Raw genomic sequence first — 23,097 nt, 5'->3', positions numbered from 1 at the left:
GTGCATTCAAATGCTTCATTATGTCGACCGGAGAAGGTTTTGTTATAAGGTAACAAAAACATAGCTAGGAATATTATATTCAGTTTTTCTTTTTTGCCATATTCTGTAAATAGGTTTTCATAAATCCGCCCTGTCACACTGGAGCTTTAACAAAACTGTAAAAATATGCACAGAACTTCAGAAAAGTTAAGAAATTAACTTTCTTTCTTTCTTTCTTTCTTTCTTTCTTTCTTTCTTTCTTTCTTTCTTTCTTTCTTTCTTTCTTTCAACATGAACGTCAAGATGCATTTACAGTGGTGGTGTCCTTCAGGGGGCAGCAACGAGCTGCGCCCGTGCCGGGCTTACCATCCTCTCTCAGTAGAAGAAGAACACGGTGCGTCGCTGAAACTGTTCCCTGTTGATTTCCGACACACAAAGCAGCGGCAGGTAAGAGCTGTTCACCTTTTCAGCTTCGCTGCAGCGCGAACTTTTGTTCAAACATTCGTTACAACTCGTATGTTTGCCTTCAGAGTTGAAACAGCAGCCTGAACTTCACGAGTGGCTCGCCCTGTTAATGTAGCTGATAGCTCACTGTGCACAGTGGCTAAAGTTTTGACATTGACTCCTCCATGAACACACACACACCCTGCGTGACTGTAAGTCTGTAAGCTGGCTGTATGTCACACTGCTGCCAGCCCGCAGGTTTGAAGCCAGTGTGAGCCTGTTGTTGTGTTTTTCTGTGTGAAACATTAAAGGTTGGAGGATGGATGCCCTCACCCAGATGCTGACAGACCCTCTGGACCCCAAAGAAGAAAACTATGGACAGATAACCGAAGAATGCATGCTGGGGAACTGTACGGTGAACCTCCCGGAGGACCTGCTGGAGGATGTGAGTCACTTACCTGCAGATGAAGCACTAAACTGCTTTGCTGTGTTTGTTTACACATGATCCATCTTTGCTGTCTCCCTTTGTTTTGCATCAGCCTGAAATCTTCTTCTCCGTGATGAGCGAAAGCACGTGGAGCGAAGTGCTGTCCGATTCCCAGAGGCAACACCTCCGTCAGTTCTTGCCACAGTTTCCCAACACCAACGTGGCGGAGCAGGACAGCACCGTCAGGGACCTGTTCAACAACAGAGACTTTAACTTCGGGAATCCCCTTCATCTCGCGCAAAAGCTGTTCAGAGGTGCGTCCCAGCTGACGACTCACATGTTGTCATGTCCAGCGAGCGCTCACCGTGATCGTGACTCTCTTTTTTTTATCTCAACCCAGATGGTTACTTCAATCCAGAGGTGGTCAAGTACAGACAGCTGTGCGGCAAGTCCCAGAGGAAGCGACAGCTGTACTGCCTTCAGCAGTATTGCCACAGATTGTTGAAGCAGATCCTCGTCTCCAGAAAGGTATTTTCGTACTGAGTTTTATTTGCAAGATGCGTGACGCACGCTCGCAAGTTATCTTAATGTGTCTTCTTGTTGTAGGAGCTGCTGGAGTTCGCAGTTCACAACGGCCTGGACTTTCCACCCAAAAAAAAGCTACCGTCCAAAACTCATGCTGAAATGCGGGAAACGAGGGTGAGAAGGAGACTGAGTCGTATATTGAAGGAGGTCAAATCAGAGTGCGGAGACGGCAATGCTTCATCTGACGACGACGGTCAGTCTGTTTTCAACTCGAATAAGATGATCAGTGTGAAATTAATGTTTAGCAAGTTGCCCATTATTATCATTATTATTTTCTATGCTTGTAGACATATCATTGTGGACTCCAGGACCGCAATCACCTTCCTCTCCGACACCCACCGTCTCGCTCAGAGTTCTTCCCAGCCTCTCCACACTAGACATGAAGACTAATGGTCAGTGATTTCTGCAACATCCAGGGAACGTTCCACGAAATGTTTAAGCGCAGCGAATGAGACGTTTTTAATTTCTTCGCAGAAAAAATCGAACTGGGGGAGCAGGATTTGAAAGTCATGCTGCAAAACCACCGGGAAAAGAGAAAGCGACAACCAGTAAGTAAAAAATTACAGAAAAAAAGATATAGTTCAATCGTAAGTCGTGCGGTGTATCATTAATGTTTGATTTACTCAGGACCATCCAGACATGATGACCTCTGACATCCACCTTGGAGATATACTCTCAAGAACAAATATTGGTCGGAAGGGGACAGTGCGTGAGTAAATAGATTTTAAAGAGTGATTAAATATTAAGCTTGATGCATTGATTTGATGATGAAACACTCTTGATATGTTCCTTTCATATTTTCTTCCAGCGCTGTTTGATCTGTCTCTGCCTAAGAGGAAGATAAAAGACGAGAGAAGGAAAAAGAAAATGAGGACAATAAAAGTGGAATCTGAAGATCCCTGCGAAAGCCTCACGCCTTCAGACACTCCATCAGCTCCGCCGGCAAACATCATCAACTCCTTGCCGGACCCACCATCTGCTCCACTGCCCAACATCAAGGAGGAGTGAGTCTAGTGCAACGCTGATAGTCAAGAATATTTACATAATTGTGTGTTTGGGTCTGTAATTTCAAGAATCATTGTTGTTGCAGGATTGTGGAGGAGTGTCAGAGCAGTCCGGTTGTAGTTGAGGAAATGGCTGTGAGTTTTTTCAGCTTGTTGGAGACCATCCTAAAGGCAGAACACCTCTCTAGCACTTCAACGGTATGCACTCATTCCTGAGACTCATGCATATTCTAAAAGTGATGACAGGTCTGACCCCATGCTGCGCTCTCTCTACTGTATTTTGATCTCTTAGTTGGAGGATAAAGTTCACATGTGGCAGTCGTCTCCAGCCAGCTCACTCAACGTGTGGTTTTCATCCGTCCCTTGTTGGTCGGACTTGGTTCTTCAGGCGCTGCAGTTTCTCGCAGGAGAGACTAAAGGTACACGGTGGTCACTCGCACAGAAATATCAGACTTTATTTTCTCGCGTCACTCATGTGTTTTAACCCCCATACACTCTGTGTTTGTTAATCAGATGGCATGATGGCACTTCCTAGTGGCTTTTCACCATTTGTGGAGTTTTCAGATGAGTCTCAGCAGTGGAGGTGGATCGGTAAGAGGGCCAACTGATGAAAATGATGCTTGGCATTCAGACTGATTTTATTCTTAAAGCCCAACACTTTTATTTTAGGTCCCACTCAGGATACAGAGAAAGATCTCAGTGCACTCTGTCAGCTGTGGCTGGACTCCAAAGATTTAGTTGTCAAGGTAGTATTATATTGTGTCATATCAGACTTTTAGCTCTGAATATGTCCTGTTCATATATTTACGTTTACCACTGTTTGATTTGTCTGACTTTGTGTTCCACAGACAGAAAATGAAGACATGTTGGAGATTACTTCTCCCGCACCAAGAGTGTAAGATTCAGTGATTTCTAAAGTATATAGATTTCTTTTTGGGATTCATACTTCATCAAAATGGCTTAATTGTAAATAAAGATGAGCCATTTGTGCTCCTTAATTAATATATTAAAGGGGTGTGAGTTGCTTGGTTGTTAACATTTTAATATCTCTAAGCAGTTCTACTGATTATGTAGTGCGGCCCAGCACTGGGGATGAGAGACAAGTCTTTCAAATCCAGGTATGCTTGTTCTGTTGCAATGACTTCTCTTATTTTTTGGCGATGAACTCTGAGCTCACATGCTTTTATTTTGTTTGTTTATTAGGAGCAGCAGCGATACAACCAGCCACATAAAGCCTTCACCTTCAGGATGCACGGCTTTGAGTCTGTGGTCGGGCCCGTTAAAGGAGTGTTCGACAAAGAGATGTCTCTCAACAAAGCCAGGGAGCACACGCTGCTCCGCTCGGACCGGCCGCCATACGTCACCATTCTCTCTCTGGGTCAGACCTTCTTGCTTTAAGTCTCTCGACTCCATTGTCAAGACTGTGGACCAGTGCCTTAGGTGTGTGCAGTCCCATGACTGTTGTGACTCTTTCTTCTAGTGCGGGACGCTGCAGCCAGGTTACCCAATGGAGAAGGAACAAGAGCAGAGATCTGTGAACTGTTGAAGGACTCACAGTTTCTTGCTCCAGACGTGACCAGTGCACAGGTGTGATGTCTTTTTTATATGTATATTTTCTTTTTTGGCTATCTGGCAGAGTGATTTAGTTTTCTAGTGGATCTCATGTTGGCCTGTGTACAAGCCATTTTCCAGAGGTAAACGCTGCCTTTTAAGTTGGTTTCTTTGCCATTTTAGGTGAACACGGTTGTCAGCGGGGCTCTGGATAGACTTCACTATGAGAAAGACCCCTGTGTGAAGTACGACATTGGCCGCAAACTCTGGATTTACCTGCACCGCAGTCGCAGTCAAGAGGAGTTTGGTAAGCAAGCGTGTGCTTTCTTCAAGAGCTGTCCACCCTGGTGTTTGTGCAGAGTTAAGATCCCTAATCCTCACTGATGATTGCACTCGTATGTTGAGCATGTGTCTCATAGCATGTATTACAATTTTTTTCTTTCCCCCATCCAGAGAGGATCCACCAGGCTCAAGCTGCTGCTGCAAAAGCAAGAAAAGCCCTACAGCTGAAACCTAAACCTGCATCCAAGCCTGTGAGTGCAGAGTTGGTTATTAATGTTTAATAATAAATAAAAAAAAAAAACACTTTAGCTGTTTAGCTAATTAATCTCAAGCTATGTTTATGTTTTAGAAGGCTGGAAGTAAAGACGGGGGTAGTAAAATCCCTGGATGTCTGGAGGCAGGACAGGATATAGGTTCTAATCCCATGTCACCAACCCCTACAACACCCACCATAAACACACCCGGAACCCCTAAATCACCTTTACCCTGCACGGCCACCACACCAACAAAGACTGGAGTCCCGGATACAATCAAGTCCAGCCCAGGGTCAATGTTCTTATTAATATTGTACAAGACATACGCCCGTGTTTCATCTACGTAATCTGAAACATACTCGTCTCTTTATCTCTTGCTTCTGCCCTTTCTCCCTTTTCCAGCGTTCTCCTTGTGTCTCCCCCCTCGTTGCCCCAACTGGGAGCCATCCTACCCAGCAGTCAGGCCGGTCCACCGGCCTCGCAGCCAGTCACGTCCCAAAACGCGGCCCGGATAGTGAGTCACCTGGCGGCAGGCTCCCTCCCTCAGGTGCGGGTCGTCTCTTCACACCCTGGTTTGAGTTCTTTGGCGGGAAGTCAGCAGGCCACGCTGGTACATCAGACCTCTCACCAGATCAGGATGCCTGTGTCTGTGGCAGCCAAGGGGATTTCACAGGTAACAAACAGCAGTGCAGCATTTGTCATCTGCATATCATGACATGCACGTTATATTAATTCTGTCTTCGTTTGTTGTGCATCAATAGGCAGTGGTTTCCGTGCCTCTGAGGAGTCAGTCTGCTAGTAGTCCACTCCAGGTGACAACCACTCAGTCTGTGTCTGCTGTAGCCAAACCACAAACTGGATCACCTGGTAGCCCGGCGAACAACCCGGCCTCCCCTGCTGTGCTGCAGGGAGTCGCCAGCCCAAATATCAAACAGGTGAAGCAGCATTTGTTCAGTGAGGTTGACTATTATTTTATCCTTAAATGAGTAACAAATGGGATTTGTCACGTTACTGATCCCAAAATGTATCTGTTGCCATGTTACTTGTTTTCTTTAAAGGTTTCCATCACAGGCCAGTTAGGAATGAAGACTTCAGGAGGAGCAGGAATTCCAATAACGGCTACAAATCTGCGCATCCAGGGTAAAGACGTCCTACGTCTTCCACCATCCTCCATCACCACAGACGCCAAAGGTCAAACGGTGCTGCGGATCACCCCTGACATGATGGCGACGCTTGCCAAATCCCCAGTTGCGACCGTCAAACTCACCCCGGACTTCCTGAGCACCGCCTCCTCAGGCAGCAAAAGCATATCAGCCACTCTCCACGTGACGCCGCCCCACCCTTCACCTTCCTCAGCCAGTGCCACATCCTGCGTGGGGGAAGTACAGACTACCAAGGCAGGCTCCACCTTGCTGAAGGCTGCGGGAGACACAGCCATACGCCTGATGCCCACATTGGCCGTCACTGTGGGCGACCAGAAATCTAGGAACTTCACTACTGTGTCCTCCCCGGACAAGAGTGGAGCCACCATCCGGATAATGCCGGGCCTCGGCGTCATTCCGCAGAAACAGGGTCAGACCATAACAATGACGACCACCACCGGCAGCAAGACGCTCACGGCGTCTACGTGTGCTAACGTAGTGACCATGGCTGCCAGTGTTGTGGCTGGTGCTAAGGGGATCACTGTGGCTCCCGGAGTCTCAGGTTCACCTCTGACATTAGGAACAGCTACAGCCACTGTGCGGCAGGTCCCTGCTACAGTGGTTACTACACAAACGGTAAGAGGACTGTTCAGTGTTCAGCATAGTCTATGCAATCATAGAATACACCAACATTTTTAATATTTAGATTTAAAGGTTATGTAAGTCTAAGAATGTCAGTTTTAGACCATTTTAGGATGTAAAAAGCAGCATGGCCTCTAGGGGCCGCTGTTGGACTGTTAGACTCTTGTGCCACTTCTTTTGGTTCCTGTGGTGCTTCTATAGCAAACCCTAACTGTGCTCAGTGGCACATGAAGCCAAAAAAGGATCAAATTACCAAGTCAAGTTAAATAAAGAAAAGGCCCCAGGGAACCGCGCTGGGCTTTGAGCATAGTAGCCGTAGTACCGTGTACCGACAGCAGTGGCGTCCATCACAGACTTGAACCGGCCACCCTCTGGGTCCCAAGCCAAGTCCCTATGGACTGAGCTGCTGCCAACGTCCGGTCATCCAGCTAGAAGGAGTATATCAAAGTGTGGCTGACTTCCTGCTGAGTTTAGAATATTTCGATTAAGTCTAGACATGAAACACGTGCCAACCGAATTTAGTGGATGTGGGCGAATCGAGCTGCGGGGACTGCTCTCTTTTGTATTTTCTAATATTGATCTCTCCTGCACCGTTTACTTACTAACTCTCCTCAAACATGTCTCTTTAATTAAACACACATTCACAAGGTCACATAGGACTTAGGAACAACCTTTTTGTTTTTGGAATTCTAGGGGAAGTTACCTACACGGATCACTGTGCCCCTCTCTGTCCTCAACCAACCACTGAAGAGTAAGAGTGTTGTGACCACGCCGCTAGTCAAAGGAAGCCTTAACACAAAGTAAGTGTCATCGTCCGCACTGCCAGTTCTCCTGTTAAAACATGTTTTCAGACAAAATGAATAGAGAATCGAATTTTCTGACATGTTGATGTCTCTTTTCTGAGCAGTATCAGCACTCTGGGCAGGAACATCATTCTGACCACTATGCCTGCTGGCACCAAACTGATTGCAGGGAACAAACCCGTCAGTTTTGTCACAGCACAACAGTTCCAGCAGCTTCAGCAGCAAGGACAGGCCACGCAGGTGACTTTAGGTTTCACTTTGAGAGTCTATGGCATGAATTGTTGTTGTACAAGACATAACCATGTTTGCTATAAGTACTGAATGGTATTTTTTGTTTTGTTTTTTAATTTGTGGTTTCATTTTCTTTAGGTTCGCATCCAGACTGTTCAGGCGCAGCAGCTCCAGCAGCACATGGCAACAGGCTCCCCGAAATCTGTTTCCACGGTTGTAGTCACAACAGCGCCTTCGCCCAAATGTGCACCCGATCCTCCGCCTGCACCTCAACAGTGATCCTGTGTAATCGGCCAGTCCAGTGCACACGTACAGTACTTTCATTCTGAAGCTTTTTCCCCGTTGTAGCTTGACTCTTTTCCACCCTTAAGTGTAGTTGTTGTTTATTCCTTTTCAGTTTGGATGACAAAAACCTGAAACAAAATTCCTCTCCAGTGCTCAGATTACAGATTACAGATTACAGGTTTGCTCTCTGTACAATACCAGTGTCACCGATCTGTTGAGAAACTGTTCAGTCCAGTTTTATCCTCCACATTGTTAGAATGTAACCAGCTAACCAGGCTGATAACAGCTACAAACACGTTCAGGCAGTTTGCATTCAAATCCTTGTTTACTTTTTCATTAGTTGACAGACTTGTTCTGCTCTGTTGATATTTCACCTCAAATGTAACTGAAGTTGCCAACTCATTAAACTATGAATTCAAATTGTCTATAAAACCGTCAGTAGGATGTTGTTTTTGTCGCTTCTGTAAATGTTAGATGGAATATTTGCAAATGTGAAGTGTGTTTGACTTGAGTCAGTCTTAATGATTTGGATGTTGTGACATGTAGATTTTTATTATTATTATTATTATTATTATTATTATTATTATTATTATTATTATTATGATACATTATTTGTTGAGTTAGCAGGTGTTTAATTTAGTTAAATAGAAAGGCTGTAAACACTTGACTTTATGTAACTTTAACACATGGAACAGTTCATAATTAACTTTATTTTCTTTCAAAAAAATAATCAAAGTACATTGTGCAAAAAACGGCAGACAAATTAAAAAGAAATCAAAACCTTGCAATCACTCTTCATCCGACTCTTCGAGCAAAGCTTTCTGGGAACTCGTTTTGGAGGATGTATTTCGCATTCCGATCTCGATGTCCTGTCCCTTGCCTGAAAATCGCTTCACCGTGCTGTTGGAAGAGAAGAAAGAAAAAGGCTTGAGGAAGCACGTATACATCCACACAAGAACCGTCCAGCCTACTCAGGTTAACCAAATGTGAAGAACTAACTTGTGGGGTTAATGTGATACGTGTTTTCTGTTGACTAGTAGTACACAAATAAAAAGGACAACAGCCTAAAGGGAAAAAACATGTAAATAATATAAACAGTCGCTCAGCATAGGCCTTAAAGGTCACCAACTGAATAAAGCTTGCCTCACCCTCCCCAAGGAGAAACTATGGTGGCCATAAAACTTGTGAAAAAAATGTAAAAAAAAGTTTAACATGGCTGACTACAGAGAAGAGGACCCACTACCTCTGTAGATAAAACACAATGATCTTTATTTGCAGGTGAGTTTTCACTAATGAAAACATGAATATTATATCTCATTTCTCGGTAAAAGTTGTTGAATGTACAACATAAATCACATTGACTATTAAAAATATCTGAGTGTATCTTAAAATGCAGCTTTAGATACCAGAATTAAAGTCTGGATATTTTTTTAAATAGCTGCTTTATGGAGGTTTGAGGAAGTAGACACGATACATTTATTGACTACTGATCACTACTACTTGATCACTGCATACTAGGTTGTATGCAGTGATCTTTGCACCAGGAAGGACGTTAAAATACCACACATATTTCATTATTGTTTTCCATGGCAACAGTCCAAGAGCTTGCTTTGTGAACTCAACTTTTGCTTCTGACACCTAAAGGCAACAGGTATGGTCCGTCCCATCTTTTGTTTTGGTTGATTGTCTCTGCTTTGCTAAGCGACAGACAAAGACCAAACTGTTGCTCCATTCCAGTAATGGTTTAATCACCAAGTTATAAATACACAACATACGGGGTAAAATGTGCTGGATTATTCAAATGTTTTACATTTTGCAGGAAATATGAATTTATTCAATGAAGTCATTTAATGTACTTGTAAACATTGAGCTATGGCTCATCCAAAAACTACTGATTTTAAAACATGTGTAGGTAAAAGGTGGGATACTTACCACCAAACCACAGAGGAGGTACAGGCCACTAAAATCAGGGCCACAGAGAGATGCCAGCAGAAGCACATTGTGATGAACATAATGTTGTCATGAAGTTTCAGGTCCCACTCTGGTCCATGTAATGGGTAAAGTACAAATCCGATCTGAAATGACAATTTTTTTTTATCATAAAGGAGCCGACTGCAAAATGTTCTGTTAAATTTGGGGCATTTACAGTGAAGGGTGTATTGTTTGAAAAGATGTGGTGGTGTTGAAAAAGCTTAAAAAATCTATGAGCTTGATCACCTGGTAGAACCACGAGCCCTGCAGGATGAACATGGATCCTTTGAACAGCTCCAAAACAATGTTGTCCTTTATGAACACCTCCAACATAATGCTGAACGAACCACTAAACACAGGCACAAGCAGCAGGGTGTGGATGTGAGCGTCCAGAGGGGGGCGACTGTGCACGTGGTAATAGAACAGAAATCCTGCATGATGTGGACACAAAACACAGCTTGAATACATGTCAGAGGGACAATATGGAACTAAAAACCAAGCTTCCTTACAACTTACCTTCAACAAAAAGAGCCAAGGAGAGAGCGAGGCGGTCCATGCCAGCCGGCACCTTTTTGGTTGCAGTGAGAACCAGTGCTATTCCAGAGATCCCAAAGAACAGATACATGGTGCTGTGCTGCCAGTTCATCAGCTTGACCCATGAGCTAGTCTTGTAGTCGTAAAGGTGGGCATGTGGCCCATCCACCACAAACTGTTCAACCATAATACCTGAAGACAGGACAACATTAAACCAAATGATGTGAGTCAAGAACAGCTTTTAGAGAGTTTATGTGTGCACATGGATTGAAGGGACAACTGACCAACAAATGAAGCAAAAATTTGAAATCCTCCTTCCAAACAGTCCATTTTTTTAAAGAAAGGTGGCATGATCTGTCTTCCTTTAGGCTGATTTGTCCTCCAGTAGTGCTGGAGAATGTGTTTCACTGTTAGCCAAAAGCCAAAGAGCAAGAAAAAACTGCCAGGAATGGCATGTCCTCCAAAGTTTGCCATCGTGAGGTCTGTGAAGATAAGAAATACAGTCAATAATGTACCTTTTAGAGAAAACAAAAGGTTTGATTATTTTCTTTAAGTGCTCTTTAAAAGTGAGAGACCTCCACATTGAGTTTAAAATACAAGCTCAGAGCTTTATTTTATGGTGTATTATATTGTGGTAAGCCATGTGATGATTATAAGCAATAAAGTGTCATTTGAAGGAAAAGCAGCTGACAATGAGACACACAACCACAGGAAGGTAGATAGTTTGAATATAAAAGCTCCAAAGTAAAGTGTCATTATAGTTGTATAAACAATACATAGTGTAATCTTGGCAAATATTTCTGAAAAGAATGAACTAAAAATAATATTGTGCATATTCTCAAATGAAAGCATCGCTGAATTAGATGGGGCTTCATCTAAAACTGGTCAGTTTAATTCCACCTTAATCTCACTTATCCTAAAATGCAATGTCAGTAAGGATCTACCTTAAAATGTAAATAAAGGAGCATTTATGACTTTTCTATTTTGTATTTTATCCGAGCAGGGCAGGCTGGTAGAGTTAAGCCCTCTGGTCTGGATGAGAGCTGCTCATTTCCCTTGCAAAACTGAAATTCAAACCAGAATCATCAAAATACTAGTTAGTTAGTTATTTGTATCTCGGTTTTAACAATGCAGGCATTAAAGTTCAGTGGCTGTGGGCATGAGGCACGGGTGTGTTCAAGACCTGCATTTAGTCAGACTAGTTTTTCTTGACTATCCCTGTTTAACTTGATGATTCTTCGTGTGTCTGTTTCACATCAGGAGGTGCAGGCCTCTAGGTGGATAGTAGTTTTTATCCAATAATAGTATTTTACTATACTAATAGTATAGTAAAGTGGTTTTTGCTCATTGAAAAGCATTGGTAAACAGTTCTAGAGCAGTCCCTGTGCTGGTACTAAATAAGAAAGTAAGCCTTTCCTGTCACAGTTCTAACAGATGATCAACAGACTGTACATACCTTATTCTCTGCTGCTTATTCCAAAAGGCCGAGGAGTTTTAGGGAAGTCTGTGAATGTCGGCAGCTGTCACAGGGAGAGCACACTGCTCTGTGTAAACTGTGCACACCTGCTGTATGAACTTCTAACCTGCACTGACATCACCACATGGCCCCACCCATCATTTGCATTGGTTTCTGTGACCAAGGGAAATGCTCCTGGGAAACAGCGCAACATCCAGGCAGAAAAACAATACCTGACTAAAGATCATGTTGTTTATTCAGGCATTAAATCATATAAAACATATGGTTTGATCAGAGGTTTAAAAAAGTAGAGCACAACAACAGACATTTAGTGAGTACTTACTATTACTTACTGAACAGTTGAGTTAATGTATAAGCTCAGATACAAACAGTGTGTACAAGGAGAGGCAGCAGTACTTTGCACCCATTTTCAATAAATCTTTATTGCCGTCATTATCATGTTCAAATGTTGATCACTCCTCATGTAAAGTCCATCACCAGAGAGCTACTTTAATTACATAACTGAACTGAAACAAGTATCATGTTTGTCACTGAATTAACACATTAAAGCTAGAAGTGTTAAGGTGTGGATGGGGGGGAGGGGTTATAGTATCACACAGAATAGTTTCTTCTCACGAAATGGGTTCTCAGAAGGCACTGGTGTGACTAGAGGGTCCTCTTTGGCGTGACTTTCACAGTAGGCCATCAGTTCAGCTGCTGCTTTGGATACCTGTACCAAAAGGATGTGTTAGTGGGTCTGTTCATTCCTTATACATTTTAAAGGTCCAGTGCATAGGATTTAGATGCATCTAGTGGTGTACTGGCTGGATTTCAATCTCCTCACCTCACCATCACCTTCCCAATACTTAAAAGGCCCTGTCTAGAGTCAGTGTTTTGTTTGTCTGTTCTGTGCCACTGTAGAAACATGCTGTTTCAACATACTCCATAGAAGAGGATCTGTTCCCACAGTTGATTTAAAAGGCTCGTTTTTAAGTAAGGAAAACAATATAATCCATGTCTGGCTTATTCTGAAAATAAAGGCTCCCAGTCTCACACACTGGACCTTTAAGCATTGATGAAATTGTCCAAAGAACACCTCCTACATCACTTATATGTGTAATAGTAGTGTAATAATGTCATTTTATTTAACTGGAATGACTCTTTAGCAAGGTACTGTAAATCTACATGATATACAAGTATTTTATTTTAAGAGATGATGCCATACTTCATTTCTAAACTATTGGCTCTGTAGCTCCATCATGTGCTGACTCACCATCATCCGCTCTGTGTTCACTTCCAGTTTCAATTGTTCTACCGTCTTTCGAGCATCTGCAATTTTGGCCATGTTGTTGGACATGCTGCGTCGTTCCTTCTAAAGTCAGTCAGCCTGCAGAAATTTAAAAATCAGATGTTGAGTTCATTGCAAACATGTTTACATGTCTATAGTGCACACACTGCACGCACAGTGTGTGGTAATTTATTGAAGGTATCTGTGCCATGGTTGGAATCTGTTTCAATTTGCTCATTAATTTTGTTCCCTGGGTCTCAGCTGCAAGTGGCACAGGGAGGGTCTCAAAGGAGGAGGAGGGCAGGGGAGGGGAGGCAGAGCAGCTTCCCCATGGGAGGGCATCCGCTAGCTGTAAATACACCTAACATTAACATGAACTTGTTGCTCTTTCAGAATATGTTTGTCAAAATGTAGAGATTTAATGCTATTATCCTCCACTATGTTTCTACACTGATAATATTATGTTGCTTAGATTCATAGACAAGGTGCAAAATATCAATCTTTTTAAATCTCTTAGAGAAGAGTGAATGAACAGCATCATCAGTCAACAACAAAAGATTTCTATGTGTGTGAAATCCATTTGTCAATTCTATCAACGCAAATCATTTCTACTGATATAATTTACACAGAGCACACACGTTGAGATATATGGAGAGGTTTCAATGAATCTTTACAAAACTATTATTTTTATTTTTTATTTTATTTTTTTTTTAATAAATGAATTTCTCAAGATTTATCCTAACTCAGAATAATTCACAACATCACTCACCACAAGACGGGCAGCAACCGTTGGGCTCCTGGAATGAAAGTCTGCCTTGTCTTCCACGCACCAACTTACAGTAACAAATGCAGTGAGATTAATGGCAAAGATGAGGAGGAGGAAGGCTTCAATAGGTTCCCTCCTTCAAATAATAAGCGGTGGTTCTGCCCCCAGGATGGGCTCAGTAAAGCATTTAAAGGCAACATGTGGTGTGACCTTCATCTCTTGAGTTTCCATTGCTCGCCTACTACAGGTAAGAGATAATACAGGAGCTCTAGTATGAAATATTAAATAGTGTTCTTAAGAACCTAAAATTATATTTTATTTATCTAATAGAGTGTTTAATATCAAGACATTTTCCCCCTAAAACACCTCATAGAAACATAAAAAGATATGATGAGGATGCTTTCACGACTTAAATTCATGTTTCTGTTTTTTAATTCATTCTGAGAAATGTTCAGTTTTTGTTGACACTGTCAGAAAGGTAATAATTCTGTTTATGTTGTGCTCGTAGTGGTGAGTGGTGAGCAGCAGCAACCTCAATAATAAACACAGCTGACAGCATCAATCAGAGCTGTTGTTTGTACAGGCAGGATTTATAGCAGAGCTGTATTGAATGTATTGACTGTACTGGATCACATTACACTGTACTTATGTACCTAATGAAGTGGCTGGTGAGTGCATATTTATGAATATGAAGTGAATTCGTGTTGTGCTTGGGATCATTACATAAAAATTCATTCACAGTTGATCAGTACTCCAAACATATGATCAGTGTTTATCACACATTTATTATGTGGCACAAGTGAATGCTAGAATTCAAAATAAAAGTCATCAACATAAATCACTGCTTCATGTACTGTAAAAAAAATATATATATCTAAAAGCTGATTTGACTTGAACAGATGACTCTGAACACACAATGGTTCACTAGTAATAGGGTCTGATCAAGATCAAAGATCAAAACAAATATTTCAGTCTAATTCTTTCCTTCAACAAATACACAGGATCACTTACTATTGGATATATTGCCTGTTATCCAGCACTATATCCAATAGTAAGTTTGCGAGGTAAATGATTGAGTTTTTGTCACAGTGTGAGTTTTCTTAGACGACAGAATTATTTGTCTCACAGGTCGCAGCCATCCTCTGCACTGCTGTCTTTCCTCTTGAGTTTACAGTTATTCCACCTAGCAGCAGGAGGCAAAGTGGCAGTGTCGCAGAGTTAAATGTCAAGTGCCTCATTAACATTTGTTTCCCTGTAGTAATTGGTCTCTCTCTCTGTAGAAAGTGTGGGACCATATGAGGAGAAAGAGTTGCCGCCTCACTTCACCAACCATCTCCAGGATCCAACAATATAATTTGCCCAGTGTTGCAAAGGTGTGCTGATTCCTGGTCCTAGCAGACTCATCCTAAGGAGATGGAACATCACAGGGTTTAGAATAGATACTCTTTTCACAACATCACATGCTTATTTGATCACCTTCATCTTCTAATACCCTAGAATTGGTCATTTTAATGGATGCTGTGAAGGCATTTAACCTTGTCATATGGTCCTGTTTTATGCATTAAGATGCTTAAGGGACTAAAAATTCTATTCTATCTACAGAGACCGGTATATGCATTATGTGTTGGGTGTACAGAAGGATTTTGGTGAATTCGAGATTACAAATAGAATTTTCAGACAAGTGAAGTTATGGTTCATAAGGTGGGGGAAGAGGGAGCTGAGCAAAGGCAAAGCTCTCAATTTTCGAATCTACGTTTCAACCCTCACCTGTGGTCATGCACTTTGGGTAATGACCAAAAGAATGTAATTGCTGATACCAGCAGCTAAAATTAGTTTCCTCTATGGGTTGTCTGGGCTCAGCCAGACGAGGTGAGGAGCTCAGACATCCGGGCTGAAAGGAGGCATCTTGTGTTTCGGGCATCTGATCAGGATCCTCCTGAGTGCCTTCCTTTGAAGGTGTTCCAGGCATATCCTACTAGCAGGAGACCCTGGGGAAGACCCAGAACCTGTTGGATGTCCTATATAGCCCAACAGGCCTGGAACACTTCACGATCCCCTAGGAGGAGTGGAGTGTTGCTGGAAAGAGGGAAGTTTGGATTGCTTTGCTACACCTACTGCCATAGCTAAGTGACCCCAGATAAGCAGGAGATGGATGAACTAATAAATATTCCCCTTTGGATAGACCATTGGCTAACAGATAGTAATGTGGGATTACGAACAAGGAAAGAACAGGCACTCACAGCCACAGTAGTTGTTTAGCCTCCAGTCCCACTAGACACCAGTTGTTTATTTTGTCATCATAATGTTCACAAACCAGTTTTACTAGTCTGTAGCTCCTACTGCTCAGTGTGTAGCAGACTCATTGGCATTCCATGTAAAACCCCACTATTTACACGTGTTTACTAGAAATATTATTAACTTTCTATCTTCTGATTTATATTTAACAAGGTGTAGAAAAGTAAAACAATGAATTCATTTATCATTGAAAATTAAAATCTAGATAAATGTCCTTTCAGCATGTTTTGAATTCAGTTATGACACAGCAAATGCCTAGATTGAAAATATTTCATGTAAGATTTGTTATTGTATTTCACAATTAAATTCTTCTATATATTTGTAGGCCACCTGGAATTTGCTTTTTAATACATGTAGTACCATAGTTTACCCCAAATGTCTTAATACCAAACAACATAATATTATAACTATTATGTTATAACTCAGTTGATTGTCTGGCAAACAAGTATACACAGTTATTGGTTCAGGTTTTTCACTCTATATTAGCCAATCACCACAAGTGGCATCAAATATCCTCCCTACATTTTATCCTCGATGGTGCAAATGCTGTTGATCTAATATTTACACATTTATTCTTCGTCATTATTGTTATTATTATGACTATTATATGATGATTATTATTGATTATTCTTATTAGTAGTAGTCGTTATACGATTCTTCTTCTTATTGTTATTATTATTATTATTATTATTATTGTTATTATTATTATTATTATCTATCCATCCATTTTCTGTAACAGAGCCTATCCCAGCTATGACCCTGGGCAAGTCGCCAGTTAATCACAGGGCACATAGAATTATTATTATTATTATTAGTAGTAGTAGTCGTTATACGATTATTATTATGATTATTGTTGTTATTATTGTTATTATTATTTTGTCCATCCATCCATTTTCTGTAACAGAGCCCATCCGCGCTATCACCCTGGGCAAGTCGCCACTTAATTACAGGGCACATAGAATTATTATTATTATTATTATTATTATTAGTAGTAGTAGTAGTAGTAGTAGTAGTAGTAGTCGTTATACGATTATTATTATGATTATTGTTGTTATTATTGTTATTATTATTATTGTCCATCCATCCATCCATTTTCTGTAACAGACCCTGGACAAGTCGCCAGTTAAGTTATTTATTATTATTATTATTGTTATTGTTAGTATTATGTTGTTGTTGTTGTTGTTGTTGCATCATTTTCTGAAAGTCAAAGACAAGTAAGTTAGGTGAGTTATGAATATTCAACAGCGTCAGGACTGTACCACCGTGAAGCTGCCGCGGTGGGCGTGACGAACACTTGTACTAGCTAAAATGATGAATAACGATGAAGACCGCTGCGAGCTAAATGTCGTGTGTGCCGCTGCTCTCCTTCTTTTTCTGGTGAACGTAGTTTCTCGTGAGCTCAACGCGCAGTCCAGCCTGTTCGCCTGCGCAGGGGGAAAGCCTCCCTCGTGTAGCATTTGAGCTAGTTCATCTTCCAAGTTCCCGATAGCTGAGACACGCACGGGGAGAGTTTAACGGACAGCGGTGATTCAGCTCGAGACTGAAGAGCACGGGGAGCGGGACGCCGTTTGATGTTAGCGTCCATCACTGCGTGCGTGTCGTCCTCGGCTCGAATAGCCTGCTTTGTGTCTGACGGGATGTCGGGATGACAGGAAGATGGCAAACGGGGTTGGAAGTGAGTAACGGCGGCAATTAGCAAATGTCATGACACGCTATCAGTTAGCAGTGTCGTACTGTTGATGTTACCACCAACAACTTCCTGCACGGCAGCCTCCTGCGCCGCTTTCACGGCTTGTCACCTCGAGTTTGACGGCTCTGTGTGCTCTCTTGTTTACCTCTAATGTTTAACTGAATCATTTTTTATTTTATTTTTTTTGTATGTGTGTGTCCATTACAAAAGCTTACTGTCAATGTGCGTAGTGAAGTGCTGCTGCTGCTGCTGCTGCTGGCATGGTGGGCAGCTTTTTAGGTGGCATGAAGATGAAAGCCAAAGCTTCAAGAGATGAACAATTCACCACCAGCACCACCAGGCCTGAAAGCGGCTGTATGACATTTTTAGACGTCGTTACATATACAATAAAGCATGTATCATCTTTTTTTCTCCCCCCCATCCTGCAGAACACAAGCTGCTTGTCATTGGACCAACGGAGCCGTGGTCAGTGAGGGAGAAGCTGTGTTTGGCCACATCTGTCATGAAGAGTGGAGACCAGAACTGGTACTGTGCTACTGGTTTTGCTACTTTGATCCAAAGATGCTGTGCAAAATGGTCTGTGTCACAGATCTATGATATGGTCATATGCACCATGGACTTGTCTGTATATGTTGCACACTATCCATACTGTGCTTTTTGCATATATCCGGCCTTAATTTAGAGGTAAAATAATGACATCAACAATTTAGAAGAAATTAGACTGGGGAGGTTACCAAGAAGGTCCTTGGTTCGAACCCCTGTGTGGAGTTTGCATGTTCTCCCCGTGTCTCTCTCCGGATTCCTCCCACAGTCCAAAGACATGCACTTAGGTTAGGTTAATTGGTGACTCTAAATTTCCCGTTGGTGTGAATGGCTGTTTGTTTCTACGTGTCCCGTGATGAACTGGTAGCTTGTCCAGGGTGTACCCCACCTCTTGCCCTAAGTCAGCTGGTTATAGACATGATGCAACATTAACGAGGATAAGCAGTAACAGAAAATAAATGGATGGGGTGGATAGACTCGGGAGATTTTTTTAAGACTGGAAATATTTGCCTGTTTTGGACTTGAAGTCTTTACTATGTGTTCAATCTCAACAGGGTGTCTGTCAGTCGAACCATCAAACCATTTGCAGAATCTGGGCGACCCCCTGACTGGTTCTCACAAAAGGTAAGACATCCAAGCCAGAACACGAAAAGCAAATTCCTGAACTCTGCAGCACGTGATATTTTGTCCTGTCACGGAGCTGTTCTTCACTCTCCTTTGACTCTTCGCAGCACTGTGCCTCTAAGTATTCCGAGCTCCTGCAAACAACAGAAACCCCAAAGTGAGTTCACCACAATGATGCGTTTGTATACTAGCAAGCTTAAATAGATTACATAGCTTTATACTGTTTGACTCATGCATACACCAGAATTTTCGTGAACTAATGGTGCATTTGTTGCCTTCAGGCGTAAGCGTGGAGAGAAAGGTGAAGTGGTGGAGACGGTGGAGGACGTGATAGTGCGCAGGCTCACAGCCGAGAGGATCGACGAGCTAAAAAAGCTGATCAAAGAAACGCAGGAGAAGCACAGGTACGCCGGCGTGAACGAAATATAGCAGCTCCATCTTTAAAAAGAGCACGGATGAGTTGATTGGTTGATGTTATACTGTTTTCATAGGAAGCTGAAGAGAGAGGCTGAACTGATTCAAGCAGGATATCTTGATTCCAAACTCGAGGAGTTATGGGAAGAGATCCTGCAGTAAGAAGCAGCAAACTTTCTACGTGACCTGTTTACACAATCGCACAGTGCATCGTATTTGTAAAGTTCAGACGTGATCTCGTGTTTCTGTCAGGAAGAAGAAACTGGAAGAGGAGGAGGCAGAGTTGAAAAGAAAACACACAGATGCTGCTTATCAGGGTATCTCCTTCACGCTTAATCTGTATTCTGGGAGAAAAACGTCATTACAGTGTAACGTGTCATTGATGCTCCATGAACGGCATGCTTCTTTGTTTAGCAGATGCGATTAAGCGAAATCTACAATCTCTTGGCCTGTCTGCTGTTTACATTCTCCAACATTCAGCCTCCGCTTAATAAGAGAGAGCCGGGTGTGAGAGAGGCGACAGATTGATTGAGAGCGCCGTAAAGCGAAGCAGCTCCTACTGTCGTTCTGTAACACACTAAAAATAACTTCTGAGATATTTCTTACTCATTGAACAGAACAATCACCTTGATTCTACCCTCTCATAAATCAGCACCCAAGGGTACCTTCTCTGTACAGTGGCCATTTTTAGGACATTTCAGAATTAGTCATCAAACTTAGCTCGCTGCTGCTGGTTTGAGCTCAGCATGAGCTCTCACATAATTACACGTATGCTAATTGTAAACTGTGTGAGCGGTAACTGATGAAGGAGGATGATGAGGTTTAGTCAGTCAAGAGAAAAAATGTGATGGCGTATCCTGGTTGCTCACCTGGTGGAGTGTACCATGTACCATGCCCCCCCCTTACTCAGTTTCCTATCTATCTCTGGTTGTCACTCTCTAGATGAAGCCCCCAAAATATTTTTAGTGAAAAATATTGTACCAACTTTGGTAGCAGTCTCTCTCAGCGTGGTAGAAGCATGCAGCGAGCATGTGTGAAAGCAGGATTTCAGGGCACCTTTGTCTTGTTTTAGAAAAGAAGAAAGTTAAACATCGGCTTTTGTGTGACTGATAAGAAAATATTCTCCCATTCTGCCCCTCCCTCTTTCAGCCAGACAGGTGGCAAAGAACACACCTAAACGAGTGATCGGCATCACCATGCATACGCCCTCAGACTGCCGCTCCCCAAGCCAGGAGTTCTCATCAGGCGACCCACTCAAGTGCTTGACTCTGGATCTCGAATCTACAAAGAATGTAAGTCAGTGAAAGTTCAAAGGGCCTTTCGTGAATAAAAACAGCCAAAGACAGTCCAAAATATTCGGCTAACTGAATAAAAATATTACTTTATTAATCATCTTTGGAAAAAGGCTCTGATATTCCCGACTACTGCCAGACTCACATTAAGATAGTTGACCTAGATCTCCTCCTGAAAGTCTGGATGTCACTTCACATTCCCCTCTCTCTGCCTTTAGGCTTCAGGGTCAGCCAGATTAATGACAATCCCTGAGTCTTCTGGACCCGGTAGTGATGACGCGAGCCACGGGTCACTTCTGGATGACCCCACCCAAAAAAAGCTACTGGGGCAGAAAGCCACACCACCGCCATCTCCACTCCTGTCAGAGTTACTGAAAAAAGGCAGTATCTTGGCCACAAATTCCAGACTGGTATGTGGAGGGAACTTCCTGTATTATGTCAACAGTTTATTTAGGAAGTATTTCAAGATTTAGTCTTTCTTTGTGACATTTTGTTTTGTATTAAGATTTAAATCATTTCTGTGAATGTATTTGATTATGTTTTTTTTTTTTTTATGTTTCCACTTCTTCATATCTGCCCTTCATAGTTGCTGTTTGAGGCCATTGCAGTGCAGCTTAGTCACTGCCCTGTTATTGCTTCTATCTGTGATCACGTGCACTCTGAAGCCTGTACTTAACAAGTTAGCTGTTTTTGGACACAGTAGTTGTTAAAATCTTTAGAGGCTGCACCACAGAAACGGCACATTTGTTCAGGAAATCACTTAACCCGAAGAAATAAAGACATTTAACAGTTAACACATCACATTTTTGCATTTGTTTTTATGAATTTGAGGCTGTAATTGTGTTGTTTGTGTCTCTGTGTGACTGCTTGACGAGTTCTGTTCATTTCTTTTATTGCACCACTTACAACTCAAGCAGGCTGCTGTCATGTACTTTATTATTATTATTTTTTTTACTTCCAAGCCTTTCTATCATGATTAGTTCTTGTATAGTGTGATTTCCCATTGCAGCCAAGCAGCTCATTCTTCCTGTCCCTGACCGAGGTTCTTCTTAAACAGTTACCTGCTGGGATTGTCCGGCTTATTTCCTGTTGTTTTCATTTCCATCTGATGAAGCCCACTGTGTTCTGGTGTCAGAAGAAGTCTCCTCACATTCCTCTGCAGTGTGTGAACTAAAATATATAATATAAAATACGTATAAACACACACACAGCCTGTCAAACTGTCATCCACCTTATTATTTCTAAAAATGATGTAGGGGACATATACAAGTCACTTTGACATAATGGATACAGGCTGGCTGGAACATATATCATGATGCTTGATTTGCACATTATGTACAAGAAAATAGACAAAAATACGTGTTTGTGTTTGACATAAGTGTACGTGTGTCTGTCCCAGATTGGCGACGGCGACGCTGGTAACATGACAGGAGCGCTTGACTTGCAGCTGGCTCCACCTAGTCAACCTCTCTCTCAGGCAACAGGTACAGTGCTCATGACTCATGAAACATATTAGAAGTATTTTATGTGTTTAGGTATAATTGATTGCAAAAGATTTCATTCCAATCAATATCTGGCACAAAAAAGTCTTAATTAGTAGTGTTTTGTATTTATTAGTTACTCCCTGAATCCTGAATGCTTGTATGCTTTCGTGCTCACACATTGGCCCCTGTGCTTCGTCTGCACCCTTCACTCTGTGTGTTAATGTGTATGAATACTTGCATGCTAGGTGCCCCAATGTTGTCTCGTCTCCTGGAGGCGGGACCCGCCCAGTTTTCTGCCCCGTTAGGTTTCATGGTCGGCGCAGACTCTGCCTCCCGTGCTCCCCTCTCTGCTGCCACTCCTGTTCCTGTTGATGCCACCGTCTCAGCGAGTACAGGTCTGTCCACTATGACCCATATGAAAACGTCAGGCTAACCCTCATCAAACATGTCACCTGCTTATGTAGCTAATGAATTTAAGTTTGGGCCCTTACTTTGTACAACTGTTAAAGGTAACAGGTAAGAAGATCTACTGTGGCTTCATATTAAAACACAAGCCTGAGCTAAGTATGTTATGTAGAAAATTTGTGTTTTCACTAACTGCTGCAGCTACTATGTTTATTTCAAATGTAAAATCTTGTTGAAAACGAGTTGACGTCTGTTTGCAGAGATGGATGTCATGGTGCCGTCTGTGCCCCCTGCGTGCCAGCCTGTCTCTGCAGAGGACAAAGTGTCAGAGCTCAGTGAGGAGGACGTGAGCGTGTCCTACATGGGAGACGAGCTGGACCTGAAGACTGTGGGGGACATAATCGCCATCATCGAAGACAAGGTGCAGAAAAGGCGAATATATATATATGTATGTGTATATATATATATAAAAAAGGAACTCTCAGTGCTGAAGAGTAGAACACTAAAACTGATCCTAGAAAATATTTGGAGGTCAGGGATCTATTTTGGACTTGTTTTATTACAGGGCTCTGAGGAGGAAGGAACTGCACCCACAGAACTAAAATAAAGAGGCGGGCTCCCAAACCTCAGTGGGACAAAATGCTGAGGCGAGCCAAAACAACAAAAAAAACGCCACCCTTCTCTGCTTCTTTTCTTCAAACAGAGG

General features: G+C 42.3%; 4 protein-coding genes across 11 annotated transcripts in view; 2 read left to right on the top strand and 2 right to left on the bottom strand.

Moving 5' to 3' along the window:
• Positions 1-324: 324 nt before the first annotated feature.
• Positions 325-8,417, top strand: nfrkb (nuclear factor related to kappaB binding protein). 3 transcript variants are annotated; one of them, XM_019253092.2, is made up of 26 exons: positions 325-426; positions 735-868; positions 963-1,164; positions 1,251-1,378; positions 1,457-1,628; positions 1,723-1,827; positions 1,910-1,983; positions 2,063-2,144; positions 2,244-2,439; positions 2,526-2,637; positions 2,732-2,858; positions 2,953-3,030; positions 3,109-3,185; positions 3,288-3,334; positions 3,497-3,557; positions 3,643-3,817; positions 3,920-4,026; positions 4,174-4,297; positions 4,444-4,523; positions 4,625-4,818; positions 4,929-5,199; positions 5,288-5,461; positions 5,585-6,304; positions 7,004-7,110; positions 7,218-7,353; positions 7,483-8,417. In XM_019253092.2, the coding sequence occupies exons 2-26, from the start codon at positions 743-745 to the stop codon at positions 7,621-7,623; spliced, it is 3,816 nt and encodes a 1,271-aa protein (XP_019108637.1). In that variant the 5' UTR covers positions 325-426; positions 735-742; the 3' UTR covers positions 7,624-8,417. The 3 variants fall into 3 exon arrangements, with proteins under 3 accessions (XP_019108637.1, XP_010736293.1, XP_027129522.1); XM_010737991.3 differs by having other exon boundaries at positions 326-426; positions 4,622-4,818; XM_027273721.1 differs by lacking the exon at positions 325-426 and adding an exon at positions 439-635 and having other exon boundaries at positions 4,622-4,818.
• Positions 8,210-11,710, bottom strand: tmem45b (transmembrane protein 45B). Its single transcript, XM_027273722.1, has 6 exons — positions 11,591-11,710; positions 10,419-10,616; positions 10,117-10,326; positions 9,847-10,031; positions 9,562-9,704; positions 8,210-8,529 (listed from the first exon to the last, which is right to left on the bottom strand). Exons 2-6 carry the CDS (start codon positions 10,606-10,608, stop codon positions 8,418-8,420), a joined length of 840 nt encoding a protein of 279 aa, XP_027129523.1. The 5' UTR covers positions 10,609-10,616; positions 11,591-11,710; the 3' UTR covers positions 8,210-8,417.
• Positions 11,711-11,925: 215 nt separating this feature from the next.
• Positions 11,926-13,785, bottom strand: gng8 (guanine nucleotide binding protein (G protein), gamma 8). Its single transcript, XM_010737993.3, has 3 exons — positions 13,648-13,785; positions 12,864-12,977; positions 11,926-12,320 (listed from the first exon to the last, which is right to left on the bottom strand). Exons 2-3 carry the CDS (start codon positions 12,945-12,947, stop codon positions 12,195-12,197), a joined length of 210 nt encoding a protein of 69 aa, XP_010736295.1. The 5' UTR covers positions 12,948-12,977; positions 13,648-13,785; the 3' UTR covers positions 11,926-12,194.
• A 3,409-nt stretch (positions 13,786-17,194) lies between these two features.
• Positions 17,195-23,097, top strand: part of brd8a (bromodomain containing 8a) — a 12,866-nt gene continuing 6,963 nt past the window's right edge. For all 6 annotated transcript variants that reach the window (XR_002041500.2, XR_003461507.1, XR_003461508.1 and 3 more), the window contains exons 1-12: positions 17,195-17,614; positions 18,058-18,154; positions 18,727-18,796; positions 18,904-18,953; positions 19,078-19,200; positions 19,288-19,368; positions 19,463-19,527; positions 20,360-20,502; positions 20,721-20,912; positions 21,902-21,986; positions 22,232-22,381; positions 22,652-22,812. Coding sequence is in view for 3 of the 6 variants with exons in the window: in XM_010737995.3 (XP_010736297.1) it covers positions 17,596-17,614; positions 18,058-18,154; positions 18,727-18,796; positions 18,904-18,953; positions 19,078-19,200; positions 19,288-19,368; positions 19,463-19,527; positions 20,360-20,502; positions 20,721-20,912; positions 21,902-21,986; positions 22,232-22,381; positions 22,652-22,812 (1,236 nt within the window). In the remaining 3 variants the exon portion in view is untranslated. The remainder of the gene's footprint in view (positions 17,615-18,057; positions 18,155-18,726; positions 18,797-18,903; positions 18,954-19,077; positions 19,201-19,287; positions 19,369-19,462; positions 19,528-20,359; positions 20,503-20,720; positions 20,913-21,901; positions 21,987-22,231; positions 22,382-22,651; positions 22,813-23,097) is intronic.

This window comes from Larimichthys crocea, chromosome XXII (genome assembly GCF_000972845.2).
Source record: "Larimichthys crocea isolate SSNF chromosome XXII, L_crocea_2.0, whole genome shotgun sequence".
Lineage (NCBI taxonomy): Eukaryota > Metazoa > Chordata > Actinopteri > Sciaenidae > Larimichthys > Larimichthys crocea.
The sequence above is the reverse complement of the archived record's forward strand: the minus strand, read 5'-3'. Positions and strand labels throughout refer to the sequence as shown.

Coding starts and splice junctions, on each gene's coding strand:
- nfrkb (XM_010737991.3), top strand. CDS start 743: ATGGATGCCCTCACCCAGATGCTGACAGACCCTCTGGACCCCAAAGAA. Junction 2,145..2,243: donor TGGTCGGAAGGGGACAGTGC/GTGAGTAAATAG, acceptor ATTTTCTTCCAG/CGCTGTTTGATCTGTCTCTG. Junction 6,305..7,003: donor CAGTGGTTACTACACAAACG/GTAAGAGGACTG, acceptor TTGGAATTCTAG/GGGAAGTTACCTACACGGAT.
- tmem45b (XM_027273722.1), bottom strand. CDS start 10,608: ATGGCAAACTTTGGAGGACATGCCATTCCTGGCAGTTTTTTCTTGCTC. Junction 10,327..10,418: donor AATTTTTGCTTCATTTGTTG/GTCAGTTGTCCC, acceptor TCCTGTCTTCAG/GTATTATGGTTGAACAGTTT. Junction 8,530..9,561: donor ACCTCCTCTGTGGTTTGGTG/GTAAGTATCCCA, acceptor CTCTTCCAACAG/CACGGTGAAGCGATTTTCAG.
- gng8 (XM_010737993.3), bottom strand. CDS start 12,947: ATGTCCAACAACATGGCCAAAATTGCAGATGCTCGAAAGACGGTAGAA. Junction 12,321..12,863: donor TGAACACAGAGCGGATGATG/GTGAGTCAGCAC, acceptor CTTTTGGTACAG/GTATCCAAAGCAGCAGCTGA.